This window comes from Telopea speciosissima, chromosome 11 (genome assembly GCF_018873765.1).
Source record: "Telopea speciosissima isolate NSW1024214 ecotype Mountain lineage chromosome 11, Tspe_v1, whole genome shotgun sequence".
Taxonomy (NCBI): domain Eukaryota; kingdom Viridiplantae; phylum Streptophyta; class Magnoliopsida; order Proteales; family Proteaceae; genus Telopea; species Telopea speciosissima.
This window is the reverse complement of record NC_057926.1, coordinates 4,524,207-4,544,190: the sequence shown is the minus strand read 5'-3', so window position 1 is coordinate 4,544,190 and position 19,984 is coordinate 4,524,207. Positions and strand designations below refer to the sequence as shown.

General features: G+C 38.0%; 1 protein-coding gene across 2 annotated transcripts; it reads left to right on the top strand.

Moving 5' to 3' along the window:
* Positions 1 to 668: 668 nt before the first annotated feature.
* Positions 669 to 19,515, top strand: LOC122646729 (proteasome subunit alpha type-3). Of its 2 annotated transcripts, none has more exons than XM_043840335.1 (10): positions 669 to 842; positions 939 to 978; positions 1,059 to 1,142; positions 2,434 to 2,507; positions 3,255 to 3,341; positions 3,433 to 3,517; positions 3,741 to 3,787; positions 4,658 to 4,723; positions 16,606 to 16,696; positions 19,322 to 19,515. In XM_043840335.1, the coding sequence occupies exons 1-10, from the start codon at positions 739 to 741 to the stop codon at positions 19,349 to 19,351; spliced, it is 708 nt and encodes a 235-aa protein (XP_043696270.1). In that variant the 5' UTR covers positions 669 to 738; the 3' UTR covers positions 19,352 to 19,515. The 2 variants fall into 2 exon arrangements, with proteins under 2 accessions (XP_043696270.1, XP_043696269.1); XM_043840334.1 differs by lacking the exon at positions 19,322 to 19,515 and adding an exon at positions 19,116 to 19,249 and having other exon boundaries at positions 672 to 842.
* Positions 19,516 to 19,984: the final 469 nt, after the last annotated feature.

The following is a 19,984-nucleotide window of genomic DNA, read 5'->3' as shown; positions in this document are numbered from 1 at the left end:
CAAAATGGCATCTTCATCAAGAGTTCTGAATGAAGCAGCAAAATGGTCTCAAAGAGAACAAGATGAGTTCTTAAGAATAATGGTTGAACAAGTGAAAATGGGAACCAAGATAACCACTACTTTTAACAAGACTGGGTGGAACAATATAAAAAGCAAATAGATTTTTTTGCTGCTCGTTCATTTACCATGTTACAATTAAGGAAACAAGATGAATAAGGAAACGAATTGCGAAACAGATGGCAAGACACAACGGTTATATGTTTTTATTTCAACACTTGAGGTCGGGTTTTGTTTATTACAATGTATTTTGTGATTCCCATTACTCTGAACTTGAATATGGTACTAGTGTGTTTACAAGTTTATATTGAAAACTTTCACCTTTGTAGTCCATATTTCATTATTGTGATGTTACTTACCTATTATAGTATTATTTATGATAATGAGTAATATAATCATAATTATTATGGAATAATAATGAACATAATGGCATTTATGTATTTTTTTGTATAAAAGAAGTGATTTTGTAAAATGTCTGCCAAACACTGTTTCTGTTTTTTTTTTTTCCTGTTCTTGGAACACTTCTGTAACAGTTTTACCAAACGTTGTTTCTCTTCCACGAGAGTATTCTCACAGCAAGGAATCGAAAAAGAGCACTTCTGTGAAAAGAACATTCTCCCAGAACGGAAGGGCAATAGACGAACAGAAAAGAAGATACACAAAAGAGAATAAGAGTGAAAGATGAGCAGCATTGGGACTGGTTATGACCTTTCCGTCACTACTTTCTCTCCTGATGGTCGTGTTTTTCAGATTGAATACGCAGCCAAAGCCGTCGATAACAGCGGGTATCTCCTTCGTCTCCACTTCTCTCAATTGTGTTTTCTTAGGTTTCGTTCTTCTACAACTCATCAATATTCTTAAATGTTCCATTTTGTTAACAGAACTGTCGTCGGCATCAAGTGCAAAGATGGGATCGTTATGGTTAAGTTTCTCTGAAATGGGTTTATTTCAGTTATCTTTTGTTAGGTTTTTGCTAATGTTTAGTTATGATTTGATTTTAGGGTGTCGAGAAGCTCATAACGTCTAAGATGATGCTACCTGGTTCGAATCGGAGAATCCACTCTGTTCACCGTCATTCTGGAATGGTACTCTCTCTTGGGTTTCTCTTATTGCTTTGGTTTTCCCTGTTTTAATTATGTACTTTTTTGTAGTTTGTGGGTATGTGGTTTGCTCACAGTCCTTTGTGATTCTTATAATTGACATGGGTGTTGGGCAATTTTGTATTGTCTCTACTGTGGGCTTCTCTACGTGAATGTCTTTGGAACTTTCTATGCACATGAATAGAGACTTTAATTCTTTCTTTTATTTCGCCAATGCTGTGTTTTGAACTTCTGGAATTCAAATTTGCTTCAATTTAAGCTGTCTTGTAATAATTTGAGGTAAGGTTTGATGTTTTACCCAAAAACAGGAGTTAGGTTTGATGTGATCTGTCAAATTAGTTCCTCATGACCATAACTAACCCCCATATATAGGTGGAGGTTTGATTTTCTGTTGACCATGAGAATTAGATCAATTTGATAATATTACTAACTGGTGTGTGCCTGATTGACCCCACCATATGTAATTATTTCTTCCCCAGGCTTCAGCAGTTTTTGGTTCTCAAGGACCCAAAGAGGTTCCAAGGGTGTTTTCTTCCAAACCAGACACTTCTGTTACTGCAAGTGCTGCATATACTCCTGAATGGTGCTGTAGATAGGGTTTTTATTTAAGTAATGGAATCACACTTGCTAATTTGAGGATGTGAAGACTTGATTTGTTAGCTTTATATGTATACTTGGAGTGTTAGAGAGTCCGAGTGGTAACACCATCCACATACTGATCGTGTAATTAATAAACATGAGAAAAGAATACCACCTGTTTGACCCATCATCAATGTTTCTTTTTTTTTTGGCTTTCCACCTTTCTGTCTTATCTGTGTCTTTCTTATTGGTAAGTTGATTTGTTTTGATGGGATCCATTTGGTGTGGTGGGTGAAGTGCAGAGGTAATGATTATGTTAGTGTGGTTGATTGCTAGGATGTTGAAGGGTGGCTGCATAGTTGTAAGGGCATCACCTAGGCGGGCAACTTGGTTGCCTTGCGTCCAAGCCCCCTCCAACACCTCGGGTCGCCTAGACGCCGTGACAACTATGGGTGGCTGTCAGGCTCTTTATCAATCTGGTGGTAGGAGATGTTGGGGATATTCTCTACTTTCTTTCCTGTTCCTTATTTTTCTCTTTTTGTAATTTATTTTGATGAGCTCTAAGTCATTCCAATTTGGCAATTTCAATAGTCCACAGCTTTTTGTTGCTGATAAAAAAGTGCTCCCATTACCCCTCCTATTTCCTAGGTCAGATAGATAATCAGAATCTCACTTCATAATGTAATTTCTGTTACAGGCTGTGGCTGGATTAGCTGCAGATGGGAGGCAAATTGTTTCTCGAGCGAAGGCTGAGGCGAATAACTATGAAAGGTCTGCATTGTGAACTATGCTTGTTAGATATGAATGTTTGTCATGCTTCAAAGTGACTTTAAACAGAATCTCATGCCAAAGCAAAGCAACATTTACGTAGCTTCCCCATTTAGCTGGGAGAAGGCTTTGATGAGTTGTTATTGCTTCATGGCCAATATGATTTTCAGCTGCAACAGTTATAGCGCCTTATTGATGGTGGAACGAAGGGTTTCATTTGAAACATGCTGGTTCTGTGCTTCCGCTTATTATTCAGGTTGAGAGGTTGAAGACAATCTCTCCCATCATTGTTAACTAAGCATATTATTTTTGTTTATGAAAATACCCTTCCATCCCTTTAGTATTCCATTCCTTCCCCTTCTATTGTGACTTTCCAGAACTACCCCCCACTTATTTAGTCACTTCCTTCAAGTCTCTAACTTGTTTTGCTGGTTTTGAGTTTCTAATTAATTACAGAACTGTGACTGACCATTTTATTTGAGTTTCTTTACTTGGGTGGGCCCATAGCGACCCAAATTTAGGGTTTCAAAATGCCGGGATTGCATCGGGATTAAACTTCAACTCATGAAATCCAGTAACAAGGATGAAATCAATGAACAAATCTGTATATAGACTTAAAATCTTATAGCTAGTAGAAATCAGATTGATCAATCCTCATCACAATAGCCTTGAGGAAGCAGCAGTGTTGCATATTAATTAACTACTTGCTAGTTCTCTTCATCTAGCACTTATGTCTGTCTGACTGTGCAGTGTTTATGGCGAACCCATACCTGTGAAAGAACTTGCCGAACGTGTTGCCAGTTATGTGCATTTGTGCACACTCTACTGGTGGCTCAGGTTTGGATAGATTACTTGTATCTTTTCAATTATGCCTTTCTACTTTGCATTCCATACTTCTTTTTCTTGATCACAAGAACCACTGATGCAGGCCTTTTGGGTGTGGAGTAATCCTTGGAGGTTATGATAGAGATGGACCACAACTGTATACGATTGAAACTTCCGGTGTTTCATATGTGAGTTATAGTGTTTCCTGTGTGAGATGCTTGTGAATTGCGTTTTGTAATCTAGCTATTGTCAGAAAGATAAAGGAGGAAAAAGAATTTCTTATGACATGTCTGAATCACATTTGTTTTTGTATTTTAGTTGAATTTATAAGGTACATTTCAAAAATTTATGGTAATATTACATTGAAATCCCTACTAATTTTCCAAATATCGCTATTGAAATTTGTTCTAGAGGTATTTTGGTGCTGCGATTGGAAAGGGACGACAGGCAGCTAAGACGTGAGTTCAATCAATTCCTTCTTGCATAATCTAAAGTACTTCTCTAAAACCCAAGGGCGTTTGCCAATAGCATAGTGATAAGTGATACATGTTGAAGGTTGCAACATGAGGAATGGGGACTGCTTTCCTACATGCAGGTATTAGAATCATGGTGGGGACCTCCACCATGCAGTTGGGTGACAGGGGCCCACTGCATATGGGGAGTAGGCTCGCAGTGGGGATCCTGGCTATGGGTCTATTATGTGGATGTAAACTAGAATTCAACTGAATGAATTCAGAACCATCTCTTCTATGGACTTTTTTGGACTCATTGTCATGTCCACTATTACTGGTTGAGAGAAAGGTCATGAAGTGGAAGATTGATCCTCAGCATTAAGTTGATCATGGTTCTCGAATTGTAGTAACCAGCATGCACACCAGATATCGGTATCCCTTTGCTCTAGTACATTTAGGTCTATTAAATGGTCAGTAGTATTTGCTCCTTTTTTATTACTTGTTTACATGTTTCAAGGATTGGCCGGTCCAGATCCTGGTTGGGTTTGGTAGAACTGATCCATAAACCGTGCAATGTATTGTCTTATCCTGAATGGATTGGGTGGTCAATCCTGATCTGGGATAAGCTGGGATGGGTCCAGCACCAATTGTGTGTTATCCGAATTCTTGAAACTTTTCTCATTTATAAAACTCATTAGCTGTGAAATTTGGTAAGCTTAGTATTTGAAGGAACCTTGGTTGCTGTCAATGCTACTGGTTAAAGCTTTCTATTCTACAATTATGATCCAGTTGAACAGTGCATGGTTATCTTGGTCTTATTAATTTTTTGCTGGAGTAATTTTAATGATAATGCTGATATGATATTGATGTGGACAGGGAAATTGAAAAGTTGAAGCTTTCTGAAATGACCTGTAGGGAAGGAGTCATTGAAGTTGCAAAGATGTGAGTGATTCCCATTATCATTCCTTATGGCTGATATAATAATGCTCATATTTTATTCATTGCTTGTATTGGAAGTTGCATTTAATGGGTGTGTATGTCCTATTCTGGTCTATTCAGTTGATTTGCCATAAAAAGTTTGGACCGGAAACTTCTTATTTGTTAACCCAATAATCCCAGCATAAGTTCGGGGGTTAAATGGTCAATGGACCTATATATTCATTGTAGTATAGCAGAACACTGAATGGGGCAGAACCTGAGAAAGTAAGAGAGAAAGAAAGAAGACAAAGAGGAGAGGTAATCAATCTCTAGGAGGGACCCCTACATCGATCCCATATATATAAAGAGGATACTTAAGAATTATAATTATACCCCTCTACTTAGTAGAGTTATGAACTTATGATTCAGTTCATCTCACACTTCACTAACACACCCTCTCAAGCTGGAGCATAGAGGTCCCATGCTCAGGTTGGAACACATGATTAAGTATGTACATGGCTCATTGCCTAGTGAACAGAGTTGTCATAACGACTAGGTGATCCTAGTCGTTGGAGGAGTGAAAAAAATCAAGGTGACACCAACAAGGCGTCAAGGCATTGCTAGGTAACCAAGGCATCCTTCCAGCAAAGGGCACCTAGACGCCAAGGCTTTGCCTAGTGTTGGTAGAATCGTGGGTTAGAAAGAGAGATGAGAGAAAATAATAGTTTAGAATGTTCTGTTTCATTGATAGGTAAGCCCCTCTATTTTGGAAAATTACAAAGAGACTAAATTAGGCGATGTGGAACTAAAATCCACATAGCCGACATAAACTTAATAATATAAGAAGCATAAAACTACCCCAAAAAGATCAGAATACCTCCACGGTATTCTGGATTATATATTCCAACACTCTTCCTCTGGATTATACAAGTAAAGAAAGAAGATCCAGCTTGAACTAAAGAAAAAACTCCTAATAATGCTAACACTCCCCCTCAAGTTGGCGCATACAAGGTACTAATGCCCAACTTGAACAAAATGGGAAAAAACTAAGTTGTAGCAGAATCCAGCTTCAAGACGAATGCAACTCCCAAATAAACCTTCAAGAACTTGAAAATAGATCTTCAAAACCTGGGCAGACTTGATCAGCAAACCAGGACTGGAATTTCTTCCTAAAAAGGCAGCTTTCACCAATCTTCTAGTGCTGTCCAATGATGAATCTCTAAAAGATAATCTTGAAGATAAGTAACAAGGGCAGCAAGTAGCGGAATCAAGCAGCAGAAAAGATCAAGCAAAGGAAAAAATCAACCCAACTGTAGAACCTCATATAGGTAGGCAATAACCAAACATCTTCAATATTTTAATACTTCAATCTCCCCCTTACTGCAAACTCAACCCTATAACAAAGTAGATACCCAATGGCAATGGTGGAACTCTGATCTTCTATGTTTTGCACCAGGTGTTCCTGCAAGTTCTGCTTCTACAATGTCTGCAGGTGTATTGTACATAATCCCCCCCTCACGTGTAGTACATGTGGACATAACAGAGATGATGTAAGAGATAGGGCAAAAACATAATATTTCAGAATTTTCCAAGAGGTGCTAAGGGTAATGGAAAAGGAAGAAATGGCAAATTAGAGAATACCATTAACTTCCAAAGGGGTTATGGGTATATGCCAAAGGTATGTTTTGGGAGTTGGTGAAGTGAAAAGAGCAATGGGATAATGAACTATGGACAAAAACAATGCAACACAGTAATCTTCAACCTTTTTCAATCGATCAAACTAATTCCAAAACACCAATCTCCAATGATCAGATCTGAAAAAAAACAGGTCTGACTTTTAGAAGGAGAAGACACCATTCTTAAAAAACTTGATCGATCTTCACACAAGGAAGAACCAGTGTGCAAAATTCCAAACTATAAACTCCCACATGCTAAATAGAATTGACGAAGATATCTGGACAGCAATGGATGTAAGAAGTTTCAACAAAAAACTTGGATCAGATCGGAATTAGAACATAAGGCTTGGATCAAGCTCTCAAAGTAAGCCGGATATGAACAAAAAAAGCTTCACATAATTGAATAGGTTCGTAGTTGCAACCAATAACCTTGGAACACACTGTTGTAATCCCAAATAAGCTGATCTCCAGGGTAGTAGATTCGAGTCTTCAATAATGAAAGAAATTTGATCTCCAATAGTAGGATACTCAGTCTCAATAATAGGGCAGCAGTAGTCCACATAACGGCAGCAGTAACATGTCAACCAGTCATGCTTACAGAAGCAAATCAATAGAATCAGCAAGGTAGGTAGTAAAGCTCAATAGAACAAGCAAATATAAGATAATCACTCAGCAGATCCAATAGGTAGTTGAAGCAGCCAACCACATAGGAACAAGTAAAAAAAATAGGTTGATAATTGGAGAGACCGAGCCATTAGAATGAACCTGAATTTTTTTTCAAAAAAAACTGATGAATGATGCTGAAATATGGGTTGAATGCTCCTCTGATGGTTATAAAACTCTCCTAAAAAAATCAGCAAGAGAGGACTGCCCTAACCCTTAGATCGATTATAGTCAGGGTTTTGTGAAAAACCCTGAAAGTGAAGATCGATTGTAGGGAAGGGGGCTGCAACAAAAGTGATGATGACTTGTCAAAGGTGATGTCTTCTGGTAATAGATGCTGACCTCAACTGTGGGAATGGATCTCCAGTTCGAATAACCAATCTCCTTGGTGATTGAGACTTGATCTTTAAGGGGGAGAAACACCAAAAAGCTCAGAAAAAATAGGGCAGCAGCTATCTTTTGTAAAATAACTTCTTCAAGCCATGAATAATTGAAGTAAATTTTCTCTCTTAATAATAGAAACACCTCCAAAAAACTCTAGAATCAGCAGGTAATCCCATCCCAAAAAATCGATTCATGTCAGGGTTTTGAAAAACCCTGAAAGGTAGAGATCGATTGGGGTAGGGCCATCTAGAAAACTTGGATATGTGCAAGATTGAGGTCGAGTGGTCCTTGCTGTTGAAGTAATCATCCCTCCAAAAATCAACAAAGACTGAAACCTGGAAGTTAGGGTTTTTAGCAAGTAACCAAATTAGCAGGTTAAGGAAATTTTGCTGTAGAAACAAATTCAGCCATCAGAAAGGGTCCAAACTTAGGTCGTGTAGGGCTTGTAGTAGTAGGGAATCACCCCCAAAAAATCAGCTGCGTCTGAAAAGGAAAACCCCAAAATCGATTGGAGTCGGGGTTTTGAAAAACCCTGACAAGTTGAGATCAATTTGGGTATGGAGGCTGGAAAAGTTAATAAAAGATGGAGAGAAAGAAGAAAAAAAGGGAAGTAAGACTATGGAATAGGGTAGAAGAGTGGTGGAAAAGGGTGCATAGGAGGCTCCAACAATGGAGGATCAGTCTTCATTAGGTAGAAATCAGATCTCCAAAATTCCTGGACAGCTCCAATATCGCAGGTATGGCTCCAGCAGATTTCAAACAGAATTTTTTTTTAATAAAAAAAGGTAGAAAGGGAGGGGGGCAGCAGCTAAATCATTGGTATGCTGTATTTGCCTCATTAGTGCTGCCCTTTACAAGGTTGAGAAGAAGAAAAACAGAAGAGAGAGAAGCCGAGAAAGGGAGAAGAAGGGAGAAGTCGATTGAAGAGATGGATTAGGGTTTTCTTTCTCTTTTTCTAACCTAGATCAGACTAGCTCTAACACCATGTTGGCAGAATCGTGGGTTAAAAAGAGAGAATGAGAGAAAATAATAGCTTAGAATGTTATGTTTCATTGATAGGTAAGCCCCTCTATTATAAATAGAGGGGAAATTGCAAAGAGACTAAATTAGGCGATGTGGGACTAAAACCCACATAGCTGACATAAACTTAATAATATAAGAAGCATAAAACTACCCAAAAAAGACCAGAATACCCCCACGGTATTTTGGATTACATATTCCAACACCTAGGCATCGATGTCTTGACAACTATGGTTGTGAAAATGTCCCCAACTGATTTGGAGAATTGATATAAGATGTTGAATAGCTTTCTTCATAATAGCATCTCGAACAAAATGGCAATCCACCTTAATATGTTTGTTTCTTTTATTAAAGATGGGATTACTAGCATAGTTGTCACGACGGCAAGGCGACCCAAGGTGGTGGAGGGGTGTTTAAGCGCTTAGGCGACAAGGCGCCAGCCTAGGCAACGCACCCAAGTGTTATTTTTTATCTCCCCTCTTTTCTAACATTATTTAGTATGCTACAATATGTACCTTTTATTATCAAAAATCAACATTAAGCCACATCAAGTCACATCAAGTCATAAAAAATCAATATTAAGCCACATCATGTCATTAAAAATCAACATAGAAATAGAAGACAACAGAACTGAAGAAGTAAGCTATTGAAAGTTTAAAACAATCAAAACATACATTTGGTTTTTATGTTCTTGGAATTGGTCATTTTCAGGCATACCTAGTCTCACATTTGGTTTATACTGTTCTTAGAAATATGATCTTATCAATAAGTAATTAACTTGCTCTCGATTTAGAGAAATGTTTTTGTTCTCTAAGAAATTTGATTGATCAAATGATTTTATTTTTACATGAAACTTTTGCATTAGGTAGAGCACAAAACCAACTTTCCAACAAATCCAAGATTGCTAAAATCTAATTTATATTGAAGGAGTTATTTTCCGGTCAAACCTTATTTGGTATGCGCGAATGTTGTCAAAATCGCTCTGAATGGAAATATTTTTTTAAATATCAACACAAATGAATATTTTACCGCACTTTTGGTTTTTAGCAATGTTTTTCCTTATTAAGATTTATGGAATTTTTAGATTTGAGAAAAACCCCAGCATTAGAAACTTTAAAATTTCACCTACTGCCAAAAATCGAGTTTTCGTTCTTGAACTGTGGGGTTGACTTTTATCCTTCTGGAATTTGATTTTTTAACTATTTTTATTGGATTCAAGTTGGGGGTATTTGCTTATTTATGAATAATATCTTAAGTAAAAACATTTATGTAAATGATATTTGGCATAAATTAGTGCTAGAACCTGGTCCGATACCAATTAAACCAGTGCAAGACGCCCTACAATAAGGCGGCAGCCGCCTAGGCACCTAGAATTCCGCTTGGATGCCTAGGCGGCGCCTTGACAACTATGATTACTAGCATTATAAATGGCAGCTTGATTATCACAGAACATCTCCATTGACTTAGTGATTGTAAAACCAATTTCTCCCATGAGAATTTTAAACCAACTCAGCCATTGTATGAGCCATAACACGATACTCTTGATCTAGCAACTGTATACTGCTTCTTACTTCTCCAAGTCACAAGGTTACCACCTACAAAGGTACAATACCCAAGAGTAGACCTTCTATCCTCAACTGAACTAGTCCAGTCAGCATCTGAATAGCCAACCATACCAAGATGATTGTCGTCTATAAACCAAACCGTTTTCTTGGAGCACTCTTCAGATATCGTAATATACAAGGCACAACGACCTAATGAACCTCCTTTGGTGCCTCCATAAACTGGCAAACAACACTTCAAATGAAGTGTTAGGACAAGTCACAAATCACCATTAAATAAATCAGCTTCCCAACAAGATGCCTATACCTAGAATTGTTTGGAAATGTTACACTACTATCAGTGGCATTAACATCCATATTCAGCTGGCTTAGCCCCAACAATAGTACCTGAGAGATCAGTTGCATATTTGAGATAAGCTGAGACACCTACATCTTGCAACTTCAATACCAAGGAAAAACTGTAGCAGTCCTGAATCCTTAGTCTAAAAGTCTCTTGAAAGGAGATCTAATCTCTTCTATGACACAAGCATCATCACCTGATATAACCAACATATACAAGCAGCACTAAGACCCCAAAATTATCTGTGTCGAACAAACATGGCATGATCGTAGTGGTATGGATGAAAACAACAACTAATCACCACTTGACTGAATTTTTCAAACCAAGCACGTGGGGACTGTTTCATACCATAGACAGTTTTCCTTAACCGACACACATTACTACATTTCCCTCTCGAGCAACATAACTTGGAGGTTGCTCTCTTTATATACCTTTTCCTGCAGATCACCATACAAAGAGGCATTGTGTGCATCCAATTAATATAGAGGTCAATTCAAATTTACAGCAAGAGACATCAAAACCAGAATAGAAAGTGAACGAGATACTAGAGAAAAATTTTCATAGTAGTCCATGCTGTGAGTTAAGCAAGGTTTAAGATTTCAGTTTCCCTTGCATTTCGACCCTGGTCAAAACTGAAGACACCATCTAAGTGGCACCAAAATATGACATTGAAATGACACCAAAATGGCTGAAATGACACCGAAATATGTTACATTTCGGTGAAACACCCGAAACATTGAAGACCCCTGAATTTGTATTCCATTTTGTTCGGTTACTATCAAAAACTGAAATATTTTGTTGAAATTTTGAAATGAGTTTGAATATGTCGTTTGGCTACAAGACAAGCCATCAGACGCTTAATAGTACCAATATACCATTTGGATGATAATAGCAGAATTTTTTCCACTGGCACTTCACCAATTCCTCTCTCTTTGGTAGAAGGTAAGGTCCAAAGTATTTTGACTGATCAACGCATTTATTTCAAGAGGCATTGCCTGTTCCAACTAGGATGGGAAAGAGCTTCCACATAGGATCAGGCATATAAACACTAGATAATGAAAAGCAAAACTACGATAGAAAGGAGAAAGAGTGAAAAGAAACCTAACTGCGAATAGGATGTGTAATATTTCAAAAAGAGTACAAGAGCACTTAATTTTATTAACAATATAGGCAAGTCCAGCTCAAGAGGAAGAGGAATCGAAGAGGACTTTTATGTTGTAGGTAGGTTATCCATGAATTTACTGCATGAGGTGCTTTCCGATGCTTGTGCTGATAAACCTGGAGTGGAGATTTAGAAGATGGTAAAGGAAACAAAGGAGGAGGATCATCAGGAGAGATGTCATGGCAAATAGTAAGGAAAAGAAGAGGAGATGGTGGAAGATAAAGGAGAAAGGTGGATCATCCAATACTTTGCCAGCATCAGAAAAATAGGGTTTTTCTTAAAAAAATGTGTCATCTTCACTAATAAAGTTTTTTCAAGACACTGGATAAAAACACTTATACCCTTTTCTAAGTATGAGATTACCCAAGAAAGATACATTTAAGAGAACGGTGAGACATTTTATCAAAACACAAAAGTGGAAGAGAATGCAAAGGTAACTGTAGAAAAAAGAATAAAGGGTTTTGACCATTTGAAACAATAGATGACATCTGGTTAATTAATTAGCAGGCAGTAATAGCATCTCTACAAAAACCTTTTGGATCTTTCATATGAATCATCATAGAACGAGCAACTTCCTCTCTGCAATCCCATTTTGTTGAGGTGTATGGGGAACAAGCAGTTTGATGAATAATCCCATTATTACAACAAATATAAGCAATGGCATTTTGGGAAATTGCAAGAGCATAATCAGAATGAAGAATACAAATATTAGAAAAACTGAACTTGTATTTGTTTATAGATTTATTTGAAAACAAAAACTCAGAATGATCCTTTAACAAGTATTTTCAACTCATTTTGTAATGCTTATCTAAAAAAAAAAATAAAATCTGAACCCAAAAATATACTAAAAACTCGACAAGGGCCCCAAATATTAGTATGGACAAGAAACGAGAACTACTTTTCTCAACGCAAGGACTAAAAGTTGAATGATAGTGCTTCCCATGTTGACTTGATTCACACTCTAGATGAGTCCAAGTGCCAAGGGAAGGAATCAGTTGACGAAGTTTATCCAAAGAAGGATATGACCAAGATGACAATGCCATTGAAGAGGAGAGACAATAGGATGGGATGCAACCGCAACGGGAGCAGAGAAGGCAACATTAAAGTAATACAAATATACAATCCAGAAGATTCATGGCCACTACAGATCCTCCTCTTCATCTGGAGATCCTGAAAAACATAATAAGAGGGATAGAATGTCACAGAACAATTCAGAGAGTTAGTAAGTTGGCTAACATACTACGGATTCATACGAAATTTGGGTACATGAAGGGCAAAAGACAAGGATATAGAAGATGAGAGTTAACAATGGCATGACCATGAACACTAGAGGAAGAACCATCGACTAAAGTAACACGATAAAGAGAACTCTTCCAGTTAATATAAGAAAATTTATGCTACCTAGGGTTAAATCTGTTTTAGGTTGCTATGGGTCCACCAAAGTGATGAAATTCCACATACAAAAGTGCAGTGTCAATCAAGGTTCGAGAACTCGCGAGATCTCGCCGAGTTTCTCGGATTTTCGAAATCTCGAGACGAGATTGCCTGCGAGTCTCAAAAGTGCAATATCTCGGCGAGATCTCGGATCTCGGTTTCGACCCATTATTTTAACCCACCTACCACTTAAATATCTTACCTAATTGGACAAAACTCGACATATCTCGGCGAGATCTCGGATCTCGGGTCTAGATCTCGGGTTGACCCAAAGTTGAGGCTTCGAGTTGAAAAAAAAAAAATGCACCAACTCGGCGAGATCTCGACTCGTCTCGGTTTTTCCAAGAGTCGAGTTGGCACCGAGACCCGAGTTTTAGTACCTTGGTGTCAATTTTGTAATATTTAGAACTATTTGGGATCTCTTTGAGTAATGCAAACAGACCATAGGACAGTATAGTGATTAAGAGCACAATTGAGATTAAAAAAAAAGAGTGGTGTAAAACAGAAGCAATTTTGAAGTAAGGGCTATTTGGTTATATCAAGAAGAAAGTGGCCTTAATTAGAAAAAACAGAAATATGCTTCTTCTAGCTCTCGAACAGCAGAAAAAGGTGCAGTAGAACCTGAAGCTATTTCAACTGAGAGAACTCTCTCATATTAACACCATTCGATTCAAAGTTTTAGGATTAAGTAGCCAACCCACAGCTCTCATGGCCGGCTAACAATCAGTCAAATCAGCAATAAAAAATTCCTGAAATTGACCTAGGCGGATGCTGTAGTTGCAGGTTTCTTCAAAGGGTTGGTTCTCACTACACACATAAGATATTGTTGTCAAATCCTCCAAGCTAAGTCTCCCTTAGGTAAGGAATACTCGCATTAAATTTCAGAGAGAAAGGCTAAGGATTGATGAAGTTAAGAATAGAACTTGGAGGCTGAAAGCCCCCCGAGGATTTGATCTTAAACCAATTGAAAAGGTCTATTTTTCCTCTCTATGGATGGGCACCCGTCTTATTCTCGCAAAATGACCGTGAGAAGTGCCACAGGGATTCCGTCAATTCTAGAAGCTGGGAAGTAGAAAGAGAAGAAAAAAGAGAAAGTCTGAGTAGAGAAATAAAGAAAGTCTGACATAATAAGAAGATTCGGATTGAGAGTTGCGCAGAGGAGGTAGGAGAACCATCGGTTAGTTCAGGTTCACGCAATTCACGCTATGCACAGCAGCACACACTCAAGAAATAAACTCAATAGTGCCATTCCAATTGGTCAATCCCGATGGGTTACATCCAATATAAAAAACTTAAATGTCAAGTCCTAATAAAAATTCTGAAACTGACTTTGAACTTAAATTTCTCATCCTACGATAGTTATCAATAGTAATAAAATAATAATAAAATGAAATGACAAAAGTACCACCAATAATTAAAACCCCTAAATATCCCTAGTGGACCAAAAGCCAAGTTTGGATTTGGTTCTTTTTGGTTTGAATCTCCAGACTGGGTCAAGCCAGTCAAGACATGGAAGTGCAACTGCATCACAAGGTGTACTTATAGTGATTTCGATGCCAAGGTGGCACGTATCTTTGGGAAGACGGTCAGAGTGCAACTCCATAAGTGGGAGATAGACTGGCATATAGCAGGGGAGAACTGTCGCCATCGAGAAATATCCGTCAAAGGCGTCAATGCATGAGGCAACATAAAAAATGTACACCCTCCTTGTTTCACCTTGATGGTGTTCCCGACACCATCTTAGGGAATATCAGCCTTACGTTACCATGGTCGCCTAAAAAAAGTCACAATCCGCTAAGGGGCTGACTAGGCAACTCGTGTAACTGCATCAATCTCTTCTCTAGTATTAGATTTAAATCCTTGCCCATAACTTTTCCTGAAAAGCTACTTCTGCGGGAGTTTAAGTGATAACTAGATCTGTAGAGATGAGGTTGGCTTCTGTCTTGTGTCGGCAACTATATGCACTATATCGTAGAATCCTCATCAATAAGTACCATTTTCACATTTTGTTGGAAAAGGGGAGCTTTCTCTACTAGTCCATTGGAGAGTGGAGTAAGACTAGCTGAGTTGACTTCATAGTTGGCAAGGAGCCTAGGCAAACCAAGGTGATCGAGGGGTAAAAAAAAGCCAAGGCGACACCAGAAAACAAAGCAAGAGAAAGGTGCCTGGATGCATAGGCTGATGCCTAGACAACTATGGTTGGCTTCAAACTTGTCATAAAACCATAATCGGGGGCGTCATTTGGATCAAGAGGAACAGGTTCACCAATATCAATATCTTCCTTGAAGTCTTGAGCATGTCCTTCAAGTAGTATTTTCTTTGGTTGTCTTAGCATATGTAGCTGCTACATTGATTGATCTGAATCCCCATTAGTAAGTTTTTATTGGATTTCTGTGTTCAGCGCTTTGATATACCTCAATACCCGTTGCTGATCTGTCTCTTGAAGTCTACATCTGGATGACAATTTGTTGAACTCCATGGTGTAGCATCCACATCCTTATTGCCTTAATGGAAGTTGACCATCTTGTGAGAGAACCTTTTCATAGTTGGGAGGAATGAAATCCTTATCCAATATCTACTTTATGACCTTCCAATTGGTGACGGGTCCAAGGCGCCTGATAAACCTTGGGTGTAGCACATCATCCCACCATGAACATGCATACATCGTGAATTTGATGAGGATAAGCTCACATTTTTTGTCATCTGGAAAGGACTTGTAGGAGAAATTCCGCTAAACTTTAGTCAACCAGTCAAGAAAATCTTCGGGTCCCTTGTTGAATTTCAGAACCTTGACTCATATGACATCTGGGGCATAACTGGCTTGTTTGCTGTTTCGGGGAGAGGGGATATCCACAAACCATACTATGGTGTGCGAGAATTCTAGTTTAATGAGCTTCTTTGCTCCATGCGCTTTGCTCCTTCTATACGATTAAGTACCAAACTGGATAATCTCATCTATCAAATCTTCTCATAAAGGCGCTCAGCCAAAGTCTCTGCCATGAATTTGTCTAGTATTAGTTCAGTCCTTGCTGGTTTTTTCGTAATTCCTTGTACAGTTTGTAGAGCTCAGGGTTAGTGATGTGAGAGGGTCTTGTTATGGATAGAATAGTTGCAAGAATGTCAGCTTTGATACCAATTATTGCAACCTAGGATTGCAAACCTTGATTTAGGTTGCTTTGGGCCCATCAAAGTGATGAAATTCCAAATACAACAGAGCAGTGAAAATAGAGTTATGATAGGGCAGCAGCTGAGAAAGGAAGTGAGAAAGAGAAGAGAGGTAATTGATCTCTAGGAGAAACCCTCACGTTGATCCCATATTCCCATATATGTTAAATTAGATATTTCAGTATTACAAGTATAACTCTACTTAATAGAGTTATGATTCTGTGCATCTCACAATATGATCCAATCATCCAGTACATCTCGCACCTCACGAACATTCATCTTTATCATAAAAGGCTAGAATTCTGAATTCACAGGCACATTATTAGCTGATGAGTTTCTGTCTAAATTAACTAACTTGGATGAAATTGAATTTGGAACTGAGAGGAGTGGGGTGGTGTCAACATCTATTTTGATATTTTTCTTTTCTGGACTAAGTCCTCCATGAGTTTTCCATTTCAGTTGTTGGTCACAATTTGGTATTCTTCTTTCTATGTATGCAGCATATATGGGGTGCATGATGAGGCAAAGGACAAGGCATTTGAATTGGAAATGAGCTGGGTCTGTGATGAGTCAAACCGCCAGCATCAGAAGGTAACCTTTTTGTTTTGTTGAGAAAAAATAATTTCCTTTTGTATGTAGGAAAATGATCTTTTGACAGACTGCACCTCAAAGCTCTTTCAGAGCTTGTTCTGTGCATGCTCACAAGCCTCAGTTATTAGGTGATTATTTACACAACTGATAGGGGAAAGGGAGCAGGAGATCAGTCAGAAAGGTAGAGTCCCACACTGGACTCTCCTTTCATCTGCCAAATGAAAAAGAAGGTCAATATATTGGATGTTTAGGGTTGCTGAACTAGTCACTATTGCGATTCTGGGCCATGCTTCTCTAATAATTCAACTGTTGGACATTTATGACGAAGCCCTGCTGTGTGTAAAACATGTTGCTTGGAATGAATTATCATAGTTTTGTAATAATAGTGATAAAAGGGTTAGATTAAAAATAAGTGATGTACATTGGTGCAATGCCCTAGAAAATAGTCAATGTACTTTTACGTATAATCACATCCTAATTAGATCTGAATTTTACTAAGTAGGTCAAAATCCTAAATTCACATTTAGATGGTGCACTGTCTTACCTTAAGATTTACATGCTATCAGATCATAAATTCATATATCACCTTAAGATTTACATGCTATCAGATCATAAATTCATAATGCATCACCTTAAGATTTACATGCTATAAGATCATAAATTCATAATGCATCACATCATGAATAATAAGAATTTAATCTGGCATGTTCATACAAGGACTTCTGCCTGTGGAAGAGAGGGTCTACCCCATATAAAATGAAGAGGTCCTGTATCACCAATGTCTTCCTTTAATGAACTGTAAAATATCTAGATTAAATATTAGCTTTGGCTTTAAATTTTCAAAATGCTCCTCTTCAATGTTTATGTGGATACAAATATAATCAAGAATAGTGAAATGGTTTAGGCATTCCTTGATCTCAGTCTCTCTATGGTTTCACGAGGAGCAGGGAGTACAAGTGACATACTATTTCTAATTCTAACCTAGATTTAGGGATCAGAGCCCTGAAGAAAATGTAACCTTTTATGTCTCTTAATTTGATCCTGAGAAAAATGGATATACTTTGTTGTTAGTTAAATAAAAAAGTTCATAAACATTTACTTATCATAGAAAATGAAACTAAGAATCAGATGCATATGACCACATGGAATTCAGCTACACTGTGTTACCAAGAATTTCCTCTAAAATTTTGCTGATGCTTGTCATATACGTTTTTCAATAAATAAGAAGGCATTCTATTAAGGTCAGCTCAGGCTTATCCCAACTAAATGGGGTCGGCTACAGGTACTGATATCTTATCAACGGTATAAATATATAGTATGGAACAGAGGGAGATTAAGTGTCAACTGTGAATTGATGTCATTCAGTTGATTACTGGACAACCCAATAATCTGCAATTCTATGCACAGTTTCATTGGACCAGTTACCCATCTTGAAAAGTGAGGTTGGGTTCATGGTGGTATTAGGGAATTTGAGGTCATGTTTCAACAGAATGTTACACTATGCTTAGTGCTTGTTTTCCAAACAATGTATTTTGATGGTCAAAAACTTCTTAGTTGTACTTGAATCCAATTTTCTTCGACTCCCCTATTGAAGCCCAGTCCAATCCTCGACTCCTTCTTGTCTCTCATTGCCTGACAGTTGTGCCAATCTAGGTGCCTTCTTGGTTACACTCTTTCCAATATTAAATGTATAAAATGCTTGAGCCATTAAAACCCGAAGTGCAGAGATGAACAAACAAATTACCATTTGGTGGATTTAGTCAGTGATTAATAAAAATATTTAACCACATGTGTTTTGGGATTTCTGAACTCCCTACCCCTAATTGACTTATTGTGTACCACACACAGATCTTCCATTCATGGATGATGTTTATGGTATATGTAACCCAGCTATATAGAGATACATAATGAATTAGTCAGACTTTATGCTGGTTTTCTTTTGATTGGAATTCATTTCAATACTCCAGTATGCATTTTATCAGAGGAAGCACACTGTGGTGCCAGTGTAAGAACACAGATTTGAGTCTGAGGATAAGCCACTTTTTTTGCAAAAAATGCCAAATGTTAGGATCATTTCCATTTGGAAACAGCCTCTGTGAAAGCAGGGGTAAGGCTGCGTACATTATGACCCTCCTCAGACCCCGCAATGGCGGGAGCCTTGTGCACTGGGTAAGCCCTTTATTTTTTAGGACCATTTCCAGTCCACCTCTCCAGGGACCCTGTGAAAGTGGGACTTGCGCTTGATTATGGCCCATTTTACCATCAAAGGAAGTAGTGAAACTGGGTTTTATCAGTAAAGCAGAAGATGTTGGGATTCACTTGTTTCCCATCCTTGTTGATTGGGTTCAAGTTGCACAATAACTTTATATATATATATTTCTTTTAGTTACTAATTCTAGGGTTTCCTTCTGAGTTTCAGGTTCCAGAGGAGCTCTTAGAGGAAGCAAAGGCAGCTGCCAAAGCAGCGTTGGAAGAAATGGATGCAGATTAAGAGTTCAAAGTGCATCCTATTGGTTGTGTCATTTTGACACTATCTTTGGGTCGCCATCCACCTCATTGATTTATCAAATTTTATTTGCTATGGTGGGGATTTCTTTTTTTTTTTTTTTTCCTTTCGAGTCTGAGGTTCCAGATGAGCTCTTGAGAGGAAGCTGAGGTAACTATGGTGGCAGCACTATTAGAAACATTTGTGGATTTATAACAGCTAAAATGTTCTCTTTCAGCCATCTTGGGCATTAGTAAAAATACTTTATAATGCTTGATTTCTCATGTCTCTATAGATTTGATTGTGGATTATTCATCTGTTACTGAAATCTGAACATCCTGAACTTGCCTTTGGTTGAAACCATACCAGGTCAAACTTATTTATATTACCAATGAATTTTGTTATACTAGGGCAAAATGTCAAATGATTTGATTCTAGTCCCTGGAAAAAAGTTTTCTGCTCTGCCGCCAAGAGGTGGTCGGGAGCAATCAAGCACTAAAATCCCCCCTTTTCTTTGAATTGCCTGAAGTCCCCCGCCCATGAATCTTGACCTTCATTTGTTTCCTCCGCAGACATGAGAATCTCCACCCCTGGTCCTGTTCTCCTTTCCTTATTTATGGTGTTAAGAAAATTCTGAGTCTCAGTAGGTTTTGACGAATCAGTGATTATTTGATGGTCATATATTTTCTTTGATTGGAAGTTTGTCGTGATTTAGTGCATGCAAAATGGATGTGGGTGTTATATTTATTGGTTTTAAAGTTTTAGTTGCCGTTGAATCTGATATTTTGATGAATGAAATGAGA

What these genes read in the sequence shown, in the direction of transcription:
- LOC122646729 (XM_043840334.1), top strand. Translation starts at nt 739, where the DNA reads ATGAGCAGCATTGGGACTGGTTATGACCTTTCCGTCACTACTTTCTCT. An exon ending in GAGGCGAATAACTATGAAAG is followed by an intron (nt 2,508 to 3,254) that starts GTCTGCATTGTG and finishes CTGACTGTGCAG; the next exon opens with TGTTTATGGCGAACCCATAC. An exon ending in GGACGACAGGCAGCTAAGAC is followed by an intron (nt 3,788 to 4,657) that starts GTGAGTTCAATC and finishes TGATGTGGACAG; the next exon opens with GGAAATTGAAAAGTTGAAGC.